At 45.7% G+C, this 21,760-nt stretch overlaps 1 protein-coding gene across 3 annotated transcripts in view; it reads right to left on the reverse strand.

The window, feature by feature from the left end:
- SPOCK1 (SPARC (osteonectin), cwcv and kazal like domains proteoglycan 1) overlaps nt 1–21,760 on the reverse strand; it is a 500,255-nt gene that overhangs the window by 68,046 nt on the left and 410,449 nt on the right. For all 3 annotated transcript variants that reach the window (XM_034656051.1, XM_034656050.1, XM_034656049.1), the window contains one exon: nt 18,557–18,671. In XM_034656051.1, coding sequence (XP_034511942.1) covers nt 18,557–18,671 — 115 coding nt within the window. The remainder of the gene's footprint in view (nt 1–18,556; nt 18,672–21,760) is intronic.

Here is a 21,760-nt window from a genome sequence, read left to right on the forward strand (position 1 = left end):
TCAGGGTCATGAGATGGAGCCCTGTCCTGGGTTCCATGCTCAGTGGGGAGCCTGCTTGTCCTTCTCCCTCTGCCCCTCCTCCCATCCCTAGCGCTCGAGCACTCGCGCTCTCTCTCTCTCAAATAAATAAGATTTTAAAAAATAAATCTAAACATCTTCCCATGTGACCCAACAATAGCACTCCTAGGTATTTACCCAATTAATTTGAAATATTATGGCAACACTCAAAAAAGCTGCACCTGAGTATTTGTATCAGCTCTAGTCATCATTGCACAAACCAGAAGCAGCGAAGATGTCCTTCTCAGGTGAATGGATAAAGAAATTATGAAATTTCCATATAATGGAATACTATTTAGTGATAAAAAGGAATGATTATCAAGCCACTAAAATATGTTCGAATCTTAACATGAATATAGCTGAGTGAAAAATGCTCACAGAAAAAGGCTACATGATGTATGGTTCCATTTATATGACATTCTACAAAAGGCAAAACCAAAGATGTAGTGAACAGATCAGTGGTTCCCAGAGATGTGAGGTGTGCAAGTGGGAACGGATGAAAAGTAAAGCATAAGGAATTTTGTCATAGTGGTGAACCTATTTATGATACGGTAAGGGCAGATATAGGACACTATAAATTTGTCATGACCCACAGGGCATGGCAGCATAAAGAGAGAACCTTAACATATGCAAATGTTTGAACATCATTTAGGAAGTTGGGAGATCCTAGGATGAAATGCAGAACGGGAGAAATCAATCTAACTGGATGACAGAGGTGCTGACCCGAGTAGCTTTGGAAATGAGTGGAGACTGTAAGACTAAAGGCAAAAGAACTCGACATAAGCACTGTGCTCTACTTGATAAAGTCATTTCCCATAGGAGTAGGCGTTAACAATTCTGATACCACTCCACAAGCATACTGGAATGGAAGAACTAGGTAAAGGGAAGGCAGATGCTGGGAACCAAGTTTCTCACTGTGGAGATGGAGGTTAAAGACAAACAAAGGAGGAGGCTAGAATGATCCATGTGCTAATGGATTAGAATTGAAGATAAGAGGATGAACTCCTGTATAGCTTAATATAGATAAGGATGGATTCAAATAGAATTTACAGGTGTGTGTGTGTGAGTTTATTAGTATCACACATCTATTTCCTTGCTCTGTTAGCTGAAAGGGCAGAGAAGCAACATTCCAGGAGTAATGAGCACACCTAGTACCCAAATACCCAAAGCTTGGCTTCTCATACCATTCTCTAGTAAAAGGAACCCAGGAGACTTGGAGAAATGGCCGGGATAAAGAATACACAAGATGAGCCTGAGGAGCCAGGTAGGGTCAGAAAATAAAGTGCTCAAAAGTAAGTAAATAAAATAAACCACAAGAGAATATAGCAAAGGGACATGGGCACCAACAGAAAGAGCTTCCTATGTCCAAAGATGAAACAATTTATTTTTTTAAAGATTTTATTTATTTATTTGACACACAGAGAGACAGCCAGTGAGAGAGGGAACACAAGCAGGGGGAGTGGGAGACGAAGAAGCAGGCTCCCAGCGGAGCAGGGAGCCCAATGCAGGACTCGATCCCAGGACCCTGGGATCACGCCCTGAGACGAAGGCAGATGCTTAATGACTGAGCGACCCAGGTGCCCCTGAAGGTGAAACAATTTGCACAACAAAATCTTAGGGTTGGACTAATTCAATAGTTAGTACTGGATTATAACCTCAAGTACAAAATAAATGCTTATGAGTCCATAAATAAATGGATGAATGAATGAATGAATGAATGAGAAAGACGAAACAAATCTCTGGTACAGAAGAATTCCCAATGATTTATGTAGACATTCCAGGCTCTGTAAGCGTGGGCTGTGCCAAGTGGCTTCCACTCAAAGAAGGCAGTACGAAAAGGGAGGAAAAGAGTAACATTACAGTGGAGAAACCTGACACCACCTCAGCCAGGTGAGCAAGGTTCATGTGAACAGCGCTAAGTCATGTTGATAACATGCACCCTTGCTAGGACGGGATGGTAGCCCTTTATCGCTGTGGTCTTCCTCTCCAAAACCCATAACCCCAGTCTAATCATGAGAAAAACATCAAATAAACCCCAACTGAGGGACATTCTAGACAACTGGCCGGTACACCACAATACTGTCAGGGTCATCAAAAAGAGGGAAAGTCTAAGAAAATGTCAAAATCAAGAGGAACCTCAAGAGATATAATGACTAAAATACTGTAGTATCATGGGTGAAAGTGTGGAAGAGAAAATGGAAATTAGGAAAACTAAGGAAATCTGAAAATGGACTTTAAGTGATTATAACTATTATAATCGGTCCATTAATTGTGACATATGTACCATAGCAAAAAAAAAAAAAATAGATGTCAGTAAGGAGAAAATGGGTACAAGGGAGTAAGGGAACTCTACCATCTCTGTGATATTACTGTAAACCTAAAACTTTTCTAAAATAAATGTTTATGTAAAAAAAACCACGAACATTAAAGCAATAACTTCAGAAAATAGAATTTTGTTGGATACCAACTGCTGAAAGTAAGAGATGCATAGTGACATTTCCTATCCTGGCTATTATAAATAATGCCACAATAAACATAGGAATGCATATATATTTTTGAATTAGTGTTTTAATTTCTTTGGGTAAATACCCAGAAGTGTGCTCACTGGATCCTAGGATAGTTCTATTTTAACTTTTTGAGGAACCTCCGTATTGTCGTCCATACTGGCTGCACCAGTTCTCAGTCCCCTCAACAGTATCCAAGGGCTACTTGGATACTTGCTTCTGCAACCTAAGTGTCTACTGAAAAAATGAGTAAGGAAGATATGGTGTATATCACACACACACACACACACACACACACACACACACACACACACAATGGGTTTCTTGGTAAAGCGATATTAATTACTCCATTCTGGAAGTTCCAGCCAAAGGAGTAAGACACAAATAAAGAAGTTTAATACATACATACTTAATAGAATGAAGTACTTTATTAAAACCCCAGGCTCAGGAGTTAGACTGGTCTGGGTTCAAATTCTGCCTCTGTCATTTGCTAGATGCATGACCTTGAGCAATTTCAATGAACCAAGGTCCATTCTCTTCCCTTTAAAATAGACAGAACAGTACCACCTCTCACTGGGCTTTCAGAATGGTTAAATGGAAACATACATATGATACACAGTGTCTAGCAATCGTGAGTAATCAATAAATGGCAGCTATTTCTTAAAACTTACACTGGAGAGAAGAAGATAAGATGTTCATTCTCTGTAGATAAGATTGTCTTCTATAAAAGATCCCAAATGATAAAATGAAAAACTATCAGAATTGAAACTTCCTATTTGAAAGAAATAATCATTTTAACAAAAATAGAAAACAGATTTCATTCACAAAAAGCAGTCCCAACCATCAACTTTCCAGCTATAGAGGTAATGAGAAATACAGGAGCCTCTATCAAAAGAAACTGCAGACATTTCCCAAGGAAATTTGGATCGAGAGATTTGCCATGTTTCCAGATGGAACAACTTAAGTGTAAAGTTATCAGTTCGTCTCAAATTACTTTGAAATTCAATCTAAAGCTCATCTCAAAGTTTTCAAAATGATTTCTAATATTATCTGGGAGAACAGGCAAGAAGAGCTATAAAATTTTTGAAAAAAAAACAAAGTAACTTGTTACATGAAAAGGTGAATGACAGAGCAAAAATCATTACGGAATCTAACTATTTAGAAAAGAAAAAGAAAAACAAAACAAAACAAAAGAACCTAGAGCTTGATTTCTCATCGTGCATCTCAGAATAAGCTTTAGATGGATTAAAACAGTATTTTTTCACTCCCCATCACAATCCATGAGTGGGTTATGAACACAGCTTTCTAAAATATGAAGTATAATGACAAAGAGGAAATAGTGCCCATTATGCAGAGCGAGAGTGAGTACTGCCTGCTGAAAGCTTTAACCGTACTGGCCCATGGTACCAACTATTTCTGCCTGTTCCAATGAACATGGAAACATGAAACATCAAACATGAAAAATTCAAGCCATGAAAGAACAAAATGAAAACATAGGTGAACTTTTTATCTGACCTCCGAGTTGGGGAGAGATTTCTAAACATACATCAAAGGCAGAAACTCCAAAAGAAAAGCATGATAGACCTGACTGGGTGAAAACATCAAAACCTGAGTCTATCACACAAAAAAAGGCAAAGGACAAATCGGGAAAAAAATGTGAAATATATATGATGGATTCCTATCCTTACTATGTAAAACAATCACCTTGCAAATTACTGAGAAGACTCACACCCTAAAAAGGAAAGCATAAGGTATAGCAGGCAATCCATAAAGAAGAATTACAAATGGCGCCTATTTTTTTCATATATACAAAAAAAATAAAAGTTAAATCTGCACTGTAGTCAAAGAAGTAAAAACAAAACAAAAAAACAAAATCAAACTCTGACAGAGTCAGGTAATTGCCTCCTAAGATCCATTCTTCTGCTTTTCTTTGGTAACGAGAACTTTGATTTCTAGAGGGCTTATTGCTTTGGAGCTGAGAAGTCTACATTCCTCGGCATCTAGGTAGGGTCACGTGACTAGACACAGCTCAAATGCAGACAGAGCTGGCCACAGAGATGGAAGCAGGATTACATCCGGATTCACGGAGGTCTGCTAGAAGTAAAGTAGGGTGTTCTTTGCTCTCCCCTTTTTCCTGTTGACTGGATTACAGACAAAATGGCTGGCGCTCTAACAGACATGCTGGCCCATGAGGTTACACGCTCACGTAGCCAGGGCAACAAGATAAAAGAGTCCTTCATGATTCAGAAGCTCCACACCAGTCCTGGACATTCTACCACTTGATTTCTTTTGTAGGAAAATGAAATAAACCCTCTTTTGTTTAAACCACTGTTACTTGACCACTGGAGTGTTGATTATGCACTGCTCAAATTCTAACTAAAGAAAGGACCTTTTTTCTTTATCCACGCAGGGAAAAAATTTGTTTTAAAAATCATAGTCTCTAAAGTTGGTTAGTGTCCTCTGAATAGGTATTCTCATACGCTGCTTCTGGCATATGTTTTCTGGGAGAAATGCAGCTAGTACATAACCAAAGAGTTACAAACCACATATCCTTGTACCCAGAAATTCTATTGCTTGGAATGTATCCTACAAAAAAAAATTAAGATATGTGCAAAATTAATACACAATGATGTTCACAAAAGCAGTGTTTGTAATAATGAAAAATTAGAGAGAAGATAAATGTTAATAATAGAGGACTAGTTATAAAAATTACAGTACACTTACAGATACCACACAGTCATTAAAAATCAAGTTTTAAAAGAATAATTGATGATATGGGGCTACTATTAAGTATTAAGCTAATAATGAATATTTTAAAGTAGTATGTGATTATACTCCATTTGGGAGACTATGGGTAATTTTAACACTTTATTCTTTGTATTTTTCAGAATTTCTCAAACACAAACGTGCATAACTCCTCTAAAATTTTTTTAATGTTACTAAAAAATCGGCACATATCTACTGCCTTTGGCCACATAGCTATCTGCTCTGGCTGGGGGGTTCCTTCTGCTTACCTCCATGGACAGTGTATGCCGGTCCAACATGCCTCGCTGGTCCGCACCTTGGAATGTGCTATCTCCTCCCCTGAGTAGTCTTTGCAAGGGGTAAGGAACACCTGACACGTGACCATAGTTCACTTACAGGTCAGATGTTCCCACTGCAGACCAATCCAATCCCCTGCACCTAGTCCTGGGATCTACATGCTTTTGAGACCCTCGGAGTGTCTCATTGTACTCTGAGTGAAGCCCCTGAGGCCATCTCAGGTCTCCCCTCCCCTGGATACCAAGATGGCATTGTCCTTGACTCCCTGGCAGCTCCTGGCCTCACACAGGTATTGCCCGTCTTGAAGCAAATGATCTTTAAAAGGAATGAATGTGTTCTATGTCAATGAGAAAGTGCGTTTAGCTGCAAGTAACAGCTTGATTAACAGCGGCATATGTTCATGGAGCTTTACTTTGTGACCTGAGAAGTCAGCAGACAGTAGCAATGTTGTCGGTTCAGCAGGGACCCACATTCTTCCTGTGTTTCTGCTCAGTCATCTTCAATAGGTACACTTTAATCTGCAGGCTTTTCGCCTTGTGGTCACAAAATGGTTGCTCGGGCTCCACACACTCGTCTTTGGGGAGGAAGGACAGCACCAGTTGTGCGTGAAATCAAAAGCTTTCTCAGAAACCTCCAGAAGACCTTGCTTGCTTTTCATTGGGTAGCACTGAGTCAAAGGGCCACACCCTCAGCTAAAGAGAGACTGGAAAATTAGGACATAACTGGACACTTGTGTCCTCAAACAAAACCAGACCTGAGTGCCCCCGGGAAAGACACCTGGAAGTATCTGCTATGTGTTGGCAAGACGGATTCTAGAACCCCAAGGTCTTTGGGAAGGCAGCATGTTACCACACTGCATAAAGAGATCAAGTTACTCATGTACATGGTGTGTGTGTGCATTACCTAATGAAAGATGGAAAACTGATATCCATTGAGCATCAGTTAGAACCAGCTGCTTTCATAATGATCTCCAAGAATTCACTTCACACTCATAATAACCTCTTCCAAGAGCCCTTATTCTCTTTGCTTTTGCAGATGAGGAAACAGAGATTCAGAGAAATTAAGTAGCTTGCCCAAATCCACACAGCTATTAAGTCCTGGGTCTGTGCTTTAATCCCACAACTGCCTGACTGCACAGCCCATGCTTTCCAGCCCACAGCAAGTGAAATTTTATCAGATGTACCTGATTGGATAACAATGCAGCAGATAAGTATGAGTTTGCAACCAAACTCGAAGATACGTAGTTCAAGACTCAGGGGAGGCCTGAGGGAGAGCAACCTTCTGTGGGAAACAGAAGGCAGTAGGTATGCTAGTGACCGCGACCATGATCGCTCCCTTAACTGCTGCTCACGGACAAAGAGGCAACAAACCAGGACTCCAAAGGGCCAAGTATTCAGCTGTGGTTATCACAGAAAAACACTGGGGAAAACAATGCAGAGATTTTAGATGCCAACCTCAATCAGAAGTGTCAGAGCAGGGGCGCCTGGGTGGCACAGCAGTTAAGCGTCTGCCTTCAGCTCAGGGCGTGATCCCGGTGTTATGGGATCGAGCCCCACATCAGTCCTCTGCTATGAGCCTGCTTCTTCCTGTCCCACTCCCCCTGCTTGTGTTCCCTCTCTCGCTGGCTGTCTCTATCTCTGTCAAATAAATAAATAAAAATCTTAAAAAANAAAAAAAAAAAAGAAGTGTCAGAGCAAACCAAGGAGCAGGTCTGTCTCTACCACATGGAGAATGAGCAGAAACTCGTAACAGGAAGTCGAAAGGCACCCGATTTAACCTGGGTATTTATTTATTTAAATGCTGCTCTAATTAAATACGTAATAGATACGTTATAGACTTATATTTACACTTAGTTGTGTTCACTCATTGAACAGACCCTATGCTAGGGATATAATGATAAGTTAGTCATAATCCCCACATTCAAGGAGGTCACAATCTAGCGCATACACAATGCCAGTATATCGGAGGTTCCAAAATGTAACAGTATGCCCATATTTTTAAGTTAGTTTCCTTGTCTTAACTATGTGAGATAAAGTCTAGCCCTTCTGACCCCTGAGATTATGGTAGCTGTAGGTCAAAAGTCTAACAAAGTACTCAGAAGGCAATAAAAACCTTTTGGAGTACCAGACTTATAAACCCAAAAAGAGATAAAAAACATCCCAGCTCTAGACAATTATCACCTTGGGACATAAGTGAACTCCACTTGAAGACACACGAACAACATGTTATTCATGTATTTGATGTTAAAGTTCTTATCCCACTTAGGGGAGAGACAGCAAAGGATATGGGCATAGAATAGGTATTTAATAAATGATGGATGGGTCACTGGTGGATGGATAGACAGATGAATGGATACACAGGTGGCTGGACAGATGGATGGAAAGACAGATGAACAGATGGATGGATAATGGATGAAGACACATGATCACTAGATCCAAACTCAATCACTGCCCTCGATTTTAGAAAACAAATCATAACAGAGTAGCTATGAGTGGCACCTTAAGCTTTAAATTTTATTTTTAAATTTTTTAAAGATTTATTTATTTGAGAGAGAGAGAACAAGAACCAGCAGGGGGAGGGGCAGAGGGAGATAAGCAGACTCCCAGCTGAGCAAGGAACCCAATGACGTGGGGCTTGATCCCAGGACCCTGACATCATGACCTGAGCCAAAAGCAAGAGTCAGATGCTTAACTGACTGAGCCACCCAGGTGGCCCTAAATATTTAGAGGACTCCAGAAGCAAGGTAAGGGAAGTCACAGATCAGTGTTATTTCGGCTCACTACTTCTTTCCCGAACAGGCACTTCCTACTAGATACAGAGATAATCAGTTTTTAATCCAGCTATTTCACTACATAGAGATGTATACGATTCTTGTACTAGAAGCTCTCAATCCAAATGAGAACAAACTGTTTCCAGCTCCAGATACTCCCTCCTCCGCCTAGAAATGTTCTCTGTGTTCTCATAAGAGCCTGAGTCAACTCTGAACAGAATGTTCTATTCCAAAGGACACTACGCTTCTGTCATCAAGGCAAAAATATTTGCTTCCAGAGACACCTTGAGCCCTTCTCCTAAGTCAGGGACGCAGGACACAGGGAGAGAGGAGACCTGCCTGAGGCTGGTGTGGGTGATGCCATCTGTTCCCATTCCAGAGGAGCCAGAAATATACAGCAGTTAGGTTCCAGCCTGAGGCCAAGCCCCAGAACGACTGCCCCAAGAAGGCCACAGACTGGCAGCTGGGACTCACTGAGCCTGCCTCTTCAGGCTAGGGACCTAATTCACCTATGATACCCAACACTTTCAAGTACAGGAACGTGCTCTGAAAACTGTAATAGTCTATACATTGCACCAATTCATCCATTCCACAATGACTGAAGACGGCCTAATCTATGCCTTGCACCTGCCCATGCACTGTGTTGGGCGCAGTGCACATAGCAGTGAACCGTCTGTCCCAAGTGGAGAGGACACACTGCCAGGTGCAGAATCACAGACAGGAGCCTGGCAGGTGAAGGCTTCCCACAGCACCCACCCTTTATGACCAAGGAGATAGGGGAGGAAGGTTTGGGAGAAGGGCAGATGCCAAGTCCTGGCACCTGGGGACAGCCAGCGGTATCCCCACCCTGAAGGAACTCGGTCACTGGCTGGGATCCAGACAACAATCAGGCCCATGGAGCAGGGGGACCCGATACTGTCCCCCCAAAACTACTGTCCTAGTGCTCTGAACAATCCCTGGGGATTAGCTTGCCTTAGGACAGAGTCTTCTAAATCCTAAAATCTGGAGAGATGTGGGAACAGGGACCCAGACCTCTTCAGCCTCAGTCATGCCTCTCAGGGGAACAGTTCCATAGGATTAGCAGCCTCATAAAAAGAAGGGTTTGTTGTTTGTTTGTTTGTTTTAACTTGGCTTAAAGTAATTTTTTTGCAAGTCATTTTTGGGGACTATTTCTTGTCCCTGTGCATTGGTACATGATCAGAATTCTGATCAAATCCCCTGTCTGCACCAATTCTCTGGTCTTTGGCATCCAACTTCTAAATCTGGTTTCATAACATCAGTATCCCCTGCCTAGGTGATTTCTGACGCCAGGGCTATGCTCACATCCCTTGCTGGGGTGGGACCCTTATGATTCAGTCGGTTGCTAGCCATGCCTCACCTCCACATGTGACCTGCTGGAAAGAGCCTTTTAAAAGATTCAAGCATCGATAGAGCATAGCCAGGCCAAGGAAACCAAACAAACAAACAAACTGGTCTCAAGGCTGGGGTGGGAGGCAACAGGCCTGTGTAACCGTCTTCCTGGGACACACAGATAGGGAAGAAGAGGGCTGCGCTGGTTTTTCCAGTGCTCCTTCTCTGCAACAGAAGTTAGTCAGCACGAAGGATGTGCCCCCAGCACCACCTGCTACTGCATCCCTGGGAAATCCAAAAGCCAGAATTCTCTCTCCTACGATCCACTGGTCATCCTCATCACCTCTTCCACCCCAGGATCATGGTGCCTGCGTTTCCCAGAACTTCACCTCCATGGTTCTGAAGTTCTCCCTCCCCGGAGCACATCCGAGGTCTTGAAATGATGAGCTTCCCCAGCAGAGCCCCTGCTGTGTAAGTCAGTCTGCCTTCCCTTGCAGCAAAGCTCCTCCTTGTCAAGCAGGAGGGGCCCTTGGGGCTACTCTTCGGGGGCTAGGAGAGGAACACACGCTTTCACCCGCCATGACACCATCATGATTTCCATCTGTCTCTTCCCTCGGTCTGCTCAGACTGAAGAAATCTGCCTGGTTGTTTTGTTTTTGTTTTGGCTGCACTCCCAACCAATCTGAGCGTCTAGTACTGTATATGCAGCCAACTGCTTATCCTGTGCTTTATCTGCCGTCGTTACATAGCCCTCAAGTTAAATCGTCAAAGCGACATTCCTACTCCCTTCATGCTAATTGCCACTTTTCGTTTTTAAACAGAGAATCAGCATCATCACCACTTAGGTAATAATGATGATAAGGACAAAACAGCTGTAGGTTCTGAACTCTATGTTTATAGTTGAAACCAAGCTCATCCGTTCGCACCACACCTGGGAGGGGGGTACCCCACCTTCCCCGGCTGCCCACGTGGCGGCCAAGGCTCCCACGGAGTCTCTCAGATCTTGGAAGGCAGAGGCCCACCACTATGTCACGAAGCAGCTGGCTTTGTGGGGTGGCAGCCCCCTGCTTTCTTCCAATTATAATTTCAATTTATTTTTTTATTGTAATGCCGCCTTTTCTTTTTAATAGATAGCAAGGCGATGGAAGAAAACTTGACTTCAGGACAGATTTCAAATGAATTTTTATCTTTAAGGAGCTGGGTCGGAAATATGCGGCTATCAAGGAAAGCCCAGGATGGTGGTAAGCGATGAGCCCATGCCAGTGCTCTGATAAACTGCAGAGAGCCAAGAGCGTTTACGGAAAGGAAGAGAAGAAAATGAGCAAGGATGTTAATTCTCTCACCTTGCACAAAGCCTGTCCGAGAGCGCTGGGCTCTCAGGGAAGGAGGGCAGGTCTCGAGAGCGGAAAGCACACACCACACGGTGAAGGATACTTGAAAATGTGTGGCTGGACGTCTGCAGGTTGGTTTTCCTTTTTCCAAAGGAAAATGGGTGTTCAATTTAGGTTAGGAACACAGTCTGATGTGAGCATAGGAGAGAAAGTTCCAGAAAAGCCTTCAAATCCCTGCTCTGTGATTTATTAGCCATGAGGCCTTGGGCGAGGTACTGCGCGCTCCAGATTGCAAATGTTCCCACCGGCAGTAGAGGGGACATTCTTTGGTTAGAAGAAATAAAGGTACACATCACATGCTTTACCTGGTGCACACGGGAGGGCCCTTGCACAGATGATCTCTCGTCCGTATAAGTCATTCTGTTGCCATTTCCAACTGTAGACTATGGTACATCGATACGAAGGACAACTCTTAGAATGAGGTAGTGTCGTTCGACACTTGACAAATCCTCATTGAGAATCCAGACAAGACGCCCTCATGTAACTTCCATTCTAGGTGGGCAAGACGAGAGGTCAACATGAGGAAAACAAACGGGGGAAGGGGGAGAGCAGCTGCTGGGGGGGTGGCTCTCAAGAAGGTGACCTTTGTGTAGAGACTTGAAGAGGGGGCCGAGGCAGCGTGCTGTGTAGGCGTCTGGGAAGACGGGCCAGGCAGAGAGGGCTGGCAGTGTAAAGCCCAAGGCAGAAGCACAACGGGCCCCCAAGGGCACCCACGGAAGCCCGTCTGCCCGGGGCCGAGCATGCAAAGGGTGCAGCAGTGGAAGAAGGGTGCAGGCACCCAGCAGCAGATCCAGTCACAGTGGGCCTTGCGGGTCACTGGAAGAATGTCAAGATGGGAAGTCCCTGGAGTGTCTTGAACAGGGGATGACAACATTTGACTTACATTGTACAGATCTGGTTTAACGACTATGTTCAAAAGAGAATGGAGGGGCCCAGAGATCAATTAGGAAGCTATGAGAATAAAAGGAGGGTGTCTTGGACCACTAGGGGAGTGGCAGTAGAGATGGTAAGAAGTGGATATATTTGGAAACCTCTTTGAAAGCAGAGTCAATGTGATTATGGCGTGTGAGACAAAGAGGATTTCCTTTTCACTTCAGCAAATCAAAATACAGAAGTGCCATTTATTAAGATAGTAAATACTGCAGGAGGAAGGAGCGGTTTGGGGGTGAAGATCAGGGGTTTGATTTTGGACATGAAGCTTGATACACCCACGAACATCAAAAGGCAATGCTGAGCGGCCATTATATAGTTAAGTCTGGAGCTCAGGAGAGTGGTGTGGGCAGGCTGGCTAGGGGGAAGGATGAAAGGGGATAGACAGACCCCCTCAAACACACATCTGTGTACTTAGATAAAAACTTATCTATGACATATAAAAGTGGCAGGGTACAAAATATTACATAGAATATAATCCTGTTTTAGGATGAGTAAAGTTTATAATGTATGTTAGTCTATGTATATTGAAAATGACTGGAAACACACAACAGCAAAAAGCTAACAGAACTGAAATCTGAGACACTTTTGCTGAATCATTTAGATTTCAAAGAATATGTATTAATTTATAAATTAAAAAAAAATCAGGGCCAGAGAAGAACGCCATTTAGGTGAACTTTCAAAGCCACTGATTTCTAGCACAGACCCTTCTCTGGACTCCAGTTATGACTGCGGCCACTCTCTGCCTCAGTTTACCCTTCTCTCCCTTTGTATCTTTAGCTCTCTCCCATCGGTTGCTGCGCCGCAGTCTTCTGAACAACCAGGAGAACCTCTACTTTGGCAGAGCTGAGCTCACAGAAGAGGAAGAACCAGACTTTAAAACCAAAGTCAGCAGTTAACTCCAAGAGCCCTGAGTACTAAGTTTCTCTTCTTTGCAGTTGCCAATTTAATTCTGAAGTTTTTTTTTTTCCTTAAGGTCATGACATTTAGAATAACAAGGCCCTAAAAATGAAATGTTCCTTTACATGTTTAATTTCTGGCTGTCATGTAGCACTGAGGAAGAAGGGAAGGAAGCTCAACGGATACGGGAAGGTTAAGACAAACTGCTTTTAACTGGCACGTTTGCAAGCCTGAGGCCTTCCCCCTGTTACACAACAGGCATTAAAGAAAAATGTTCTTTCCTGGATATAAAGATAAACCTCCATTTTGCTAGAAGCTTCTGCAGCAGGATTCCTGTAGGATTTTTCCACTGAGACATTACAGCTAGGAAGAACTCTTTAGCCCATCTCTTTGGCACCACCTCCTGTTCTCAGTTAAACACTTTCCCCCAACTCCACTTGTGATAAGTAATGAAATTAGACAACCTTCTGTCAACCCAGGACTTTTCTCCCCCAGAATCTAGCCCTCGGGTTGAAATCACCATTTGAGAAAAGAAAATCATTGTAGACTATTTTTCTACTGTTTGAAATAGCTCAGAGGCAGGGAAGCTGTGATTCCCTCTTTGGCACGCCCTGCTGCATAGACCTGTCACATCCTTTCCTCCCTGGCCTGACCAGTCATGCCCCCCACCCTGTCCCTACCTCCCAGCCCCTGTCAGGCTGGGAAGGGATGCAACACACCGCCTTCTCCAGCATTCCAGGTTGCCTGCGGACCCATATCCCCCTTCTCCAAAAGCTAATCTCTGCCGATAGTCAAAGAAGGAGCTGTGCTCTGAGAGGGTGATGTACTCTCTCCTTCCTCCTCCAGAGAGAAGTGGGAGAGATTCTGAGGATGCCTTCAAAATATTGCTGCTTGTGGAGAACACCACGACATTCTCTGCTTGATGGCTGACACTCCCAGATTTGGACAAGTGAGATCACCCCCCAGAAGGTGTACAGGCAGCTGGGCAAAGGCACTAGCCTGGGAGTCCAAGGCTTGGAGTGTGAGACCTCTGTCCCCACCCACTGTCTGACGTCAAGCAAGGTTCTCTCTCATTGGGCTGCCCGGCTCCTCTGCTGGTAAGTGGGAGCAGCACAAAGACCCCTGGTGGCTCAACTCTTTCCTACAGAGGCCATGTAACATGGTAAAGCATAAAAACAGAGTCACTCTGGGGGACGTTCTTCCTCTTGGTCCTCGTGGGAAACCGGAGGCATCTTCAGGAACACAAGGGTCCCCTCAACACGGTACGGAAAAAGATAACTGACCTCTTTTCCTGATGTTCTATCCCACAACTGTAAAATTTTCCCCTCAGCAACGAGGAAGCCTCAAACCCCTCCCGAGGATGGAACAAGACCGCCAAGCCCTGGTCGGGGTTGGAGGGAGTTGTTTCTGAGAGAGAAGGGAGGATATGCAGGAGGGGGCCAGGCTCAGGCTGGAGAGGGGGGAAATGTTGGCTAGTTTAAAATGCATCCTGATGACTCTAATGGGAAGAAAACGCTGTTTTCCTCTTAGATTTTTGACCACTGTGAAGAAATCAAGAAACAAGCGCCTCACATTCTTCATATCCTTCATTGAGGATTGAAGAAAAAGCAGCAGAAATAACCCCTGAGCTAAAGAGCTCATGTCAGATGTAAGGACTGACTTCCTAAATGGGCTGGCTACTGGGGACTGGAAAATACCAAGAGAAATTCGAGGCGAGTCTTCCTAGAAGACTCTTAGAAAAAGCACAGAAATCCAGGCTTAACACAAGATTTCAAGGACCAAAGGTTAGGGGCTGTGCCTGGGTGGCAAAGCGGTTAAGCGTCTGCCTTCGGCTCAGGGTGTAATCCCGGCGTTATAGGATCGAGCCCCACATCAGGCTACTCTGCTATGAGCCTGCTTCTTCCTCTCCCACTCCCCCTGCTTGTGTTCCCTATCTCTCTGGCTGTCTCTATCTCTGTCAAATAAATAAATAAAATATTAAAACAAACAAACAAAAAAAAGAACAAAGACCAAAGGTTAGAAGAAGCAGAGCTAGACCCTGCCCTCACACACCTTTGACACTCACATCCAACACTGATCCAAGCTGAGGCCACCATTTTGGGAAGGACAGGTAGAGGCACATAAGCCCCCAGGAAAGCTTCTGTTCACCTCTGTTCTCCCTGTTCTCCAACCCAAGTCTGGGTCCCAGGCAAGGAAGAGGCACTTGTGAAACCACAGACAGGCGAACAGCCCCAGTGACAAAGAAGACCTGTGCCCTCCTACCAAGTGGAAATCCAATTCGGGGCAAGCTTTGTGGAAATACCCTCTGCATAAAATAGAAATGGCTGCCAAGCAGACCCCAGGACAGAGGGCTTGGGAGAGCAACCTCACCAGTCTTTCCTGACACTAAAAGATTGTGGAAGGACATCTGCAACTTCTCCGTGGCCCTCAGCAGGGCCAGAGAGGGGCTGTGTGAGGACGAGTAAACCCAGAAGGGCGGGACATAGAGGAGCGAGCACTGGGTCTGACCCAACGGGTAAGCACAGCTCACAACGGGAACGCAAACATCTTTCATCGGATGCAGCGAGCATGTACACGGCTGGCCAACTGACCGAACATGGCAACACTCTACACAGGGGGATACCAAAGACAGGCAGCAGCAGAAGCCACTGCCCAGCAATGTCACAGTTCATAAGGCAGCCCCTACCTCCGAGAGTTTAGATACAACCCCGGACTTAACAGAATTATCTAGAAGTGACTACATTACTGTTGTTACTACCACATGGAACCAAAGTTCAAAAGAGAGATAAGACTGAAAAGAAAATGTCATCAACAACAACCCTAACTGCCACACTTCTGACAAATCTGCATTTGGGAGACCACGAAATGTCATCTCTGCGACAGGCACAGAAGCAAGACAGCTTCTGACACAGCCCAGAGCCCCGACGTTTCTCAGGAAGGTAGAGGCTTCCGCTCCCACTGCCCGCAGCTCCTGCATTGTCACGGCCCTTCGTTTCACCTCTGACCTCCCCCTTGTACCCTCTCCTTCCCCTTCATCCCACCTGCTTGTGAAAGCCTCAGGGAAAGAACTGTCAAATCAAAGGAAAAGGTCAGCCTTCTCTCCACTCTGTCCAGGTAAAATGTTATTAAGTTCAATGTTGCATTTCATACAATGACCCCGGGGACTTATCACTGCCTCCACTGCCCATAGTGTTCTTATCCCCCAGGCTAGCGTTGATCAAGTCCGTATTAAACAGTTAAGCATTATACCCTGATAGGGGATTATAGTCTCCTCCGTGAGGATGTTGCTGGATATGTAGTAAGTTCACTCCAGCCATTCGGTCTTATCAGCAGGTAGTTTCTGCTTCCCCCTCACGCTTGTATAAAAACTCTGCATTAAGTTACAGCCCAGAAAGTGGGTCTTAAACCAAGGAGGACAGTCTCAGAGCCTCAGGCAAAGAAGTGTAGCAAGTTTGATCGATACTGCAAGTAACAGACTCATCATTGCAAGCTTCCAAGGTGATATTTCCCAGACAAGCTCCAGATGATATGAGACACAGTGTGGAGTTCCAGAGCTCCTCTCCGCGCACAGGCAGATGACTTCATAAAAGCAAACCACTGACCCAAGAGCCAGTGGAGCAAAAAATAATTATAGAGAACTAAAAGAACTGATGAAGGAAATATAATTTTGATTATTTGTTTTGGAATTCTGTTGGTATTACTTTTTTATTATTGTCATTGCTGATAGGTATATGAAGTCCCTTCTCATTCTTCCTGATTTATCTCTTACTACTAACCTAGTAGTTCACCCTTTTCAAACATTTTCAAATGAAACACTTTTAAATGGCATTCTTGTTCTCACTGACGTTTCAGGATTCTCCAACAATACTCTTTTCTAAGTCCCTTTGTTGTTAATGGCAATGCAGTAATTTGCAAAGGTTCAGTAAGAATTTGCTCTAATTTTTACCAGAACATAATTAAACAAATGCATGGTACAGGCAAGGCTGTACCTGGAGTGTCATATTTGAGAGTGAATCTCATTTAATCAGGGGTGACAAGCCCACCGTTAAGAAGTAAGCATTGGGATGCCGGGCTGCTCAGTCAGGAGAGCATACAACACTTTATCTCTGAGTCTGGGGTTCAAGCCCCACATTGGGCATAGGGTTTACGAAGGAAGGAAAGGAAAGAAGGAGGGAGGAACAGGCATTTCACTTCATTTGGAGACTTCCCAGGAAACCAGTCTGTTAGCTGACCAAGGCGAATCAGGAAGCCTGAGCAGATCTGGGGCCCCTGAGGAGAGGTGAATCCCCGCCCCCCTTGTAGAGATACCATAGGGAAAATAATGGAGATGACTTTCTTGGTTTGGCTTCCTCACCTCAGAATAGCAGGGTACATAAAACCAGGAAACAATATATCCGGAATAACAGACAGTGCAGAAACTTCCCAAGAGAACTAAGAAATTCCCAGACAGAAGTGAATTTTCTGGATGTTGCAGTTTCTTCACAGCAGAGGGCTTCAGGTTTTCAGACCATGCTCCAAGGGGATGCATGGACATGAAGGAACATTTCTTACTGCCGTTACATAAACGAATCAGGCCCAAACACAGTGAGACCAGCTTTATGCTAATCCAGAGGAATTTATGGGGATTATCTGTGACCTTAGAGCTGGTTTACAAGGTCCTTCCACATTCTCACCCAGACCTTCCAAAGAGCATCTTAACACAATATTCCTGTGACCGCCACCATGAACGAATGCACATTCCAGCATCTTCACCTATGTGCCCTGAAAAAGGCCGCAGGACCTAGGAAGAGGGGACTGCATAAACACCCACACCCCGATCACCCTCTCCCATTAGCAGAAGACACCTTACAAGAGACATGTGTGCGACACGCACACACTCACGCACAGAAACATGCAACACTTTCCAGGGAACAGCAGCTATAACAGAGAAAGCCCAGCCCCACAGAAGGCAGATGCCAACTTCCATCTTGGGTCTCATTAAGGAAGGCTCAAAAATGGGCCAAGGCCAGAGGGACAGCCTTACTTGCTCCATCACTGAAACATCCAAATAAGGCCAACCTTCTCTGCCCCTCTCGTCCATGGGAGAGAAACAGCCGCCCCTGGAGAGTTTCTCTCCTTTCCTGTGTCCCCTGCTCCGTGCGCATTCCAAGCAGAATATATTAATGAAGAAATGCCTTTTTTTGGGGGGGAGACTCTCCACTGTTGTGACATCTCTGCAGTCCCTGTTTTGAAACGTGGCTTTGAGAAGTTCAAAGGACTTCCAGATTAAAGTTCAAGGAAGACCCCAAGACGTGCCCCAGGGCAGGCCGAGGTCTGAGACATGAACAAACCTGCCCTTCTTGTGTCACAGGCGACATAACGTTTGAAAGAACCTACTGCATATCCTGGTCTCAGAGAATTATGTTCCAAGACTCTTAGCTCTTCTTTGTCTTTCTAATGGTAGCTGAAGGCAGTTCAGTTTCAAGTCCCTACACAAGCTGGAGTAATCGCCAAGTCCCTCCGTTTCCCCCGTGTGGCCTCAAACAGCTCTGTTAACAGCCAGCTGCCTGGCACGGGGGCAGAGTTCAGCCGCGACAGCCTCCCTCCAGGGGTCTCCGGCAATCCCCACTCACCATTCTTTTCTGTCTTGTGTTTTGGTGGCTCAGGCTCCGGGAGACATGGACAGGGCCCGTCACAGAGGATGCTGAGGCTTTTGCCAGTGGAACAAGCATGGAACTCCAACTTGCACTGCAAAAGAGAGACAGAAGAGGCTTTAAGAATGCCACTGAGGGGCGCCTGGGTGGCACAGCGGTTGGGCGTCTGCCTTCGGCTCAGGGCGTGATCCCGGCGTTATGGGATCGAGCCCCACATCAGGCTCCTCTGCTATGAGCCTGCTTCTTCCTCTCCCACTCCCCCCTGCTTGTGTTCCCTCTCTCGCTGGCTGTCTCTATCTCTGTCGAATGAATAAATAAATAAAAATCTAAAAAAAAAAAAAATATTTAAGAATGCCACTGAGCACACCCCCCACGTGGCTTCCCTAGGAAGCGGCCAGTGCCGCTCCAACCAGGCAGGCTCATGGGAGCAAAGGCAGAGAAGGAAGGAGTGCATCTCAGCTCAAGGTCCAAATAGAGAATGCTGAATAAGAAGTGGCCTTTTATATCTTTCCAAATGCATGGGTTAACATCCAAGATCCCTGCAGAGCACTGTGGCACTTACTTTGGTCTATGATAAATGCAACTTTAACTGTTAACAGAAGTATTCATCTGAAAGGACAACTCAGAGTCCCGGGGGGGCTACAAAGGCCCACCCCCTCATCAGGAGGCCACCTCCCCCCGTTTCCTGACTCCTTACATAGGGTGCCTCTGCCCCAGGGCAGTGAACCTAGGCCCTCTCAGCTGCTCACACGCTCTCGTGGGCACGGAGGCTGAGTAACCACCTGGCTAATGCACATGGATGACGTATGTGAGGTCCAGCCTCGACCCATCCAGAACAAGCAGGGAGTGACTGCTTTTGCTTCAATCACCCCAAACCTGCATGCTACACAGTCCTTCCCCCAGAGGACGCCTGTGGGTGTCTCCAGCTTGGGACTGGCTGCAAGCACCCATCTAATTCTCAGATTCAACAGTGAAACCCAAAAGCCGGCATCTGTTCTTGTCAACCCTTTGTCAGCCACACTGGTAGTGTTTTGGTCACTTTCTGCCAGTTTCGCTCTTTCTGCCTCTTCTATCGCCACGTCTCAATGGATTCAGAACACAGGCCAGAAAGGATGTTGTTTATAGGTACAAAAGAACACAAGAATTAATAGCATTTTTAGGACCCTGACACTAAGGGATAAGAAACAGACTCAGAGAGGTTAAATAACCCGCGAAAGATCGCGATGCCCACACAGGGTGGATTCCAAGCCATGTCTGAGTGCAGGGCCAGGTACTTCCTGGTCCCACATCGCTGCTCCTACAATGTAGACGCGGGAGAACAGACATCCCATACAGTACCCCAGGTTGCTACTGGCCTGGATCTCAGTTGTCTGACAGTCCATTCCTTTTCCACTTGTACAAGTCTCAGGATCCAGGCCTGCATGTCATCAGCCTTCTGCTAAGGCCCACAGGCCTAGGGCCATATTTGTATCTGGTGGAAGTTCCAAGGAAGAGGAGACAGGCAAATTATACCAAGCACCCACTTTGTGAGCGGTTCTTACCAGGGGCCATGGAAATCTTTTAAGAGGGGGGAAAAAAAAAGAGGAGATACAGTCCTTGCCCTTGGAAAACACAAACGCGTACTTCTGAAAACCCACTAGCATTTGCAAAGCAACACAAGGACAGATGAATACTGGCTCATTGGGGAGGCCGATCTTCAGTCCCCATCCCGCTTACAGACCGAGGGCAGGACTGCTTCAAATCTGTCTAACTGTACTGCTGTCACTTGGGCTAATTCCATCTGCCCCCACCTGGTGGCCAGCCTCACAGAGAGAGAGAGAGCAACAGGCCAGCCTGCGGGCTGATGACTTCCCCTTGATGCAACTGCCTTCTCTACGTACTTGTTCGGCATCCAGTATGTGCCCGGTGTGGCTGGAGGGATGCTGGGGACTGGAGGAAAGGCAGCCACGGCCCAGGCCTCCAACATCAAGAGACTTCATGAGGAGGCAAAAAAGAGCACATCCTTCTAAAGCCATGGGCCAAGGCTGTGAAGTGGGCAGGAGTCCTGTGTATGGAGGGATGTGGCACGAGAAAGACCCATAGGAATGGGATGGGCCTGCTACCAGACAGAGGGACAGAGCATTCTCCAAGGGGAAGACTGGAAGGGGGCAAGGACACTGCCCCTGTAAGAAGGTTCTTCTCAGATCCTGCAGCCTGTGTGCACGTGCTAAGGGCTAGAGAGAAGACCACGGTGGCCAGTCCACCGCCTCCCTCTGCCCCACTGCTCTGGAACAATCCTGCTTCAGTTCTCAAGCTATTTTCTCAACAGAACCCCCAAATCTAACTTAGGGGCAACAATATATTTGTATATGAAAATTTATTTTGTAAAATCAAAATTTAATACACTTACTGACTATAAAACCTTATCTTCCCATTCTCTCACCTCCCTGCAAGAGGAATCTCTGCTCTGATCACTGCCCGGAAAATGGGCTTCCCTCCCCCTGACATCAGTCCTGGCCACGTGACTCGCCCACTCTGTGGACAGTGAGTAGGTGTGACAGGCCAGAGTTCAGCAGATGTTTTAAGAACCTCTGCTTGGTTTTATTACCTCTTGCCCTTCCCTCTACCACAGAAATGACACATACCACAGAAGGGCTGCTCCTCTGGCCTGGAAACCAGAGGGCGGAGGGCAAGGACCAGGCTGCAGCTAACCCACAGCGAATACACAACATGAACAAGGAATTAATGTTTGCTGTCTGCCGTAAGCCACGGATGTTTGGGAATCCTTTGTGAGCAGAGCATAACGTAGCCAAAGGTAACAGCCCTGACTCCCGACTAGATCATGAGGTCCTTATCAGCTGGAAAAACTCTAAGTCACTGTCTTACCCAGGCACATAGTTGGTGCTCAGTAAATAGTTGCTAAAAGATAAAGGCAGAAGGAGGTGCTCCCTGGGCAGCTCTAAGACTCTGCTGCGGTCCCCAGGAGCGACCACTCCGCCCGCACAAGGAATGCAGGTGCTGGAGCTCGGTCTTCGCGATGTTCACGGTGAACCATCCTTGACCCACCCCTGCTGCCTGAGTCCCCTCTGCGAGCTCCACGTGCAGCACTTGGCCTTCCAGCCTTCCCGCTGACCCCCGTCCATCGCTAGAGTTGGAGTCTTGTCCATTTGTTTCCCAGATGCCCAGAACACTCATTCCCCCGGG

The sequence above is a fragment of the Ailuropoda melanoleuca genome, chromosome 3 (assembly GCF_002007445.2).
Source record: "Ailuropoda melanoleuca isolate Jingjing chromosome 3, ASM200744v2, whole genome shotgun sequence".
In the NCBI taxonomy this organism is placed as follows: Eukaryota; Metazoa; Chordata; class Mammalia; order Carnivora; family Ursidae; genus Ailuropoda; species Ailuropoda melanoleuca.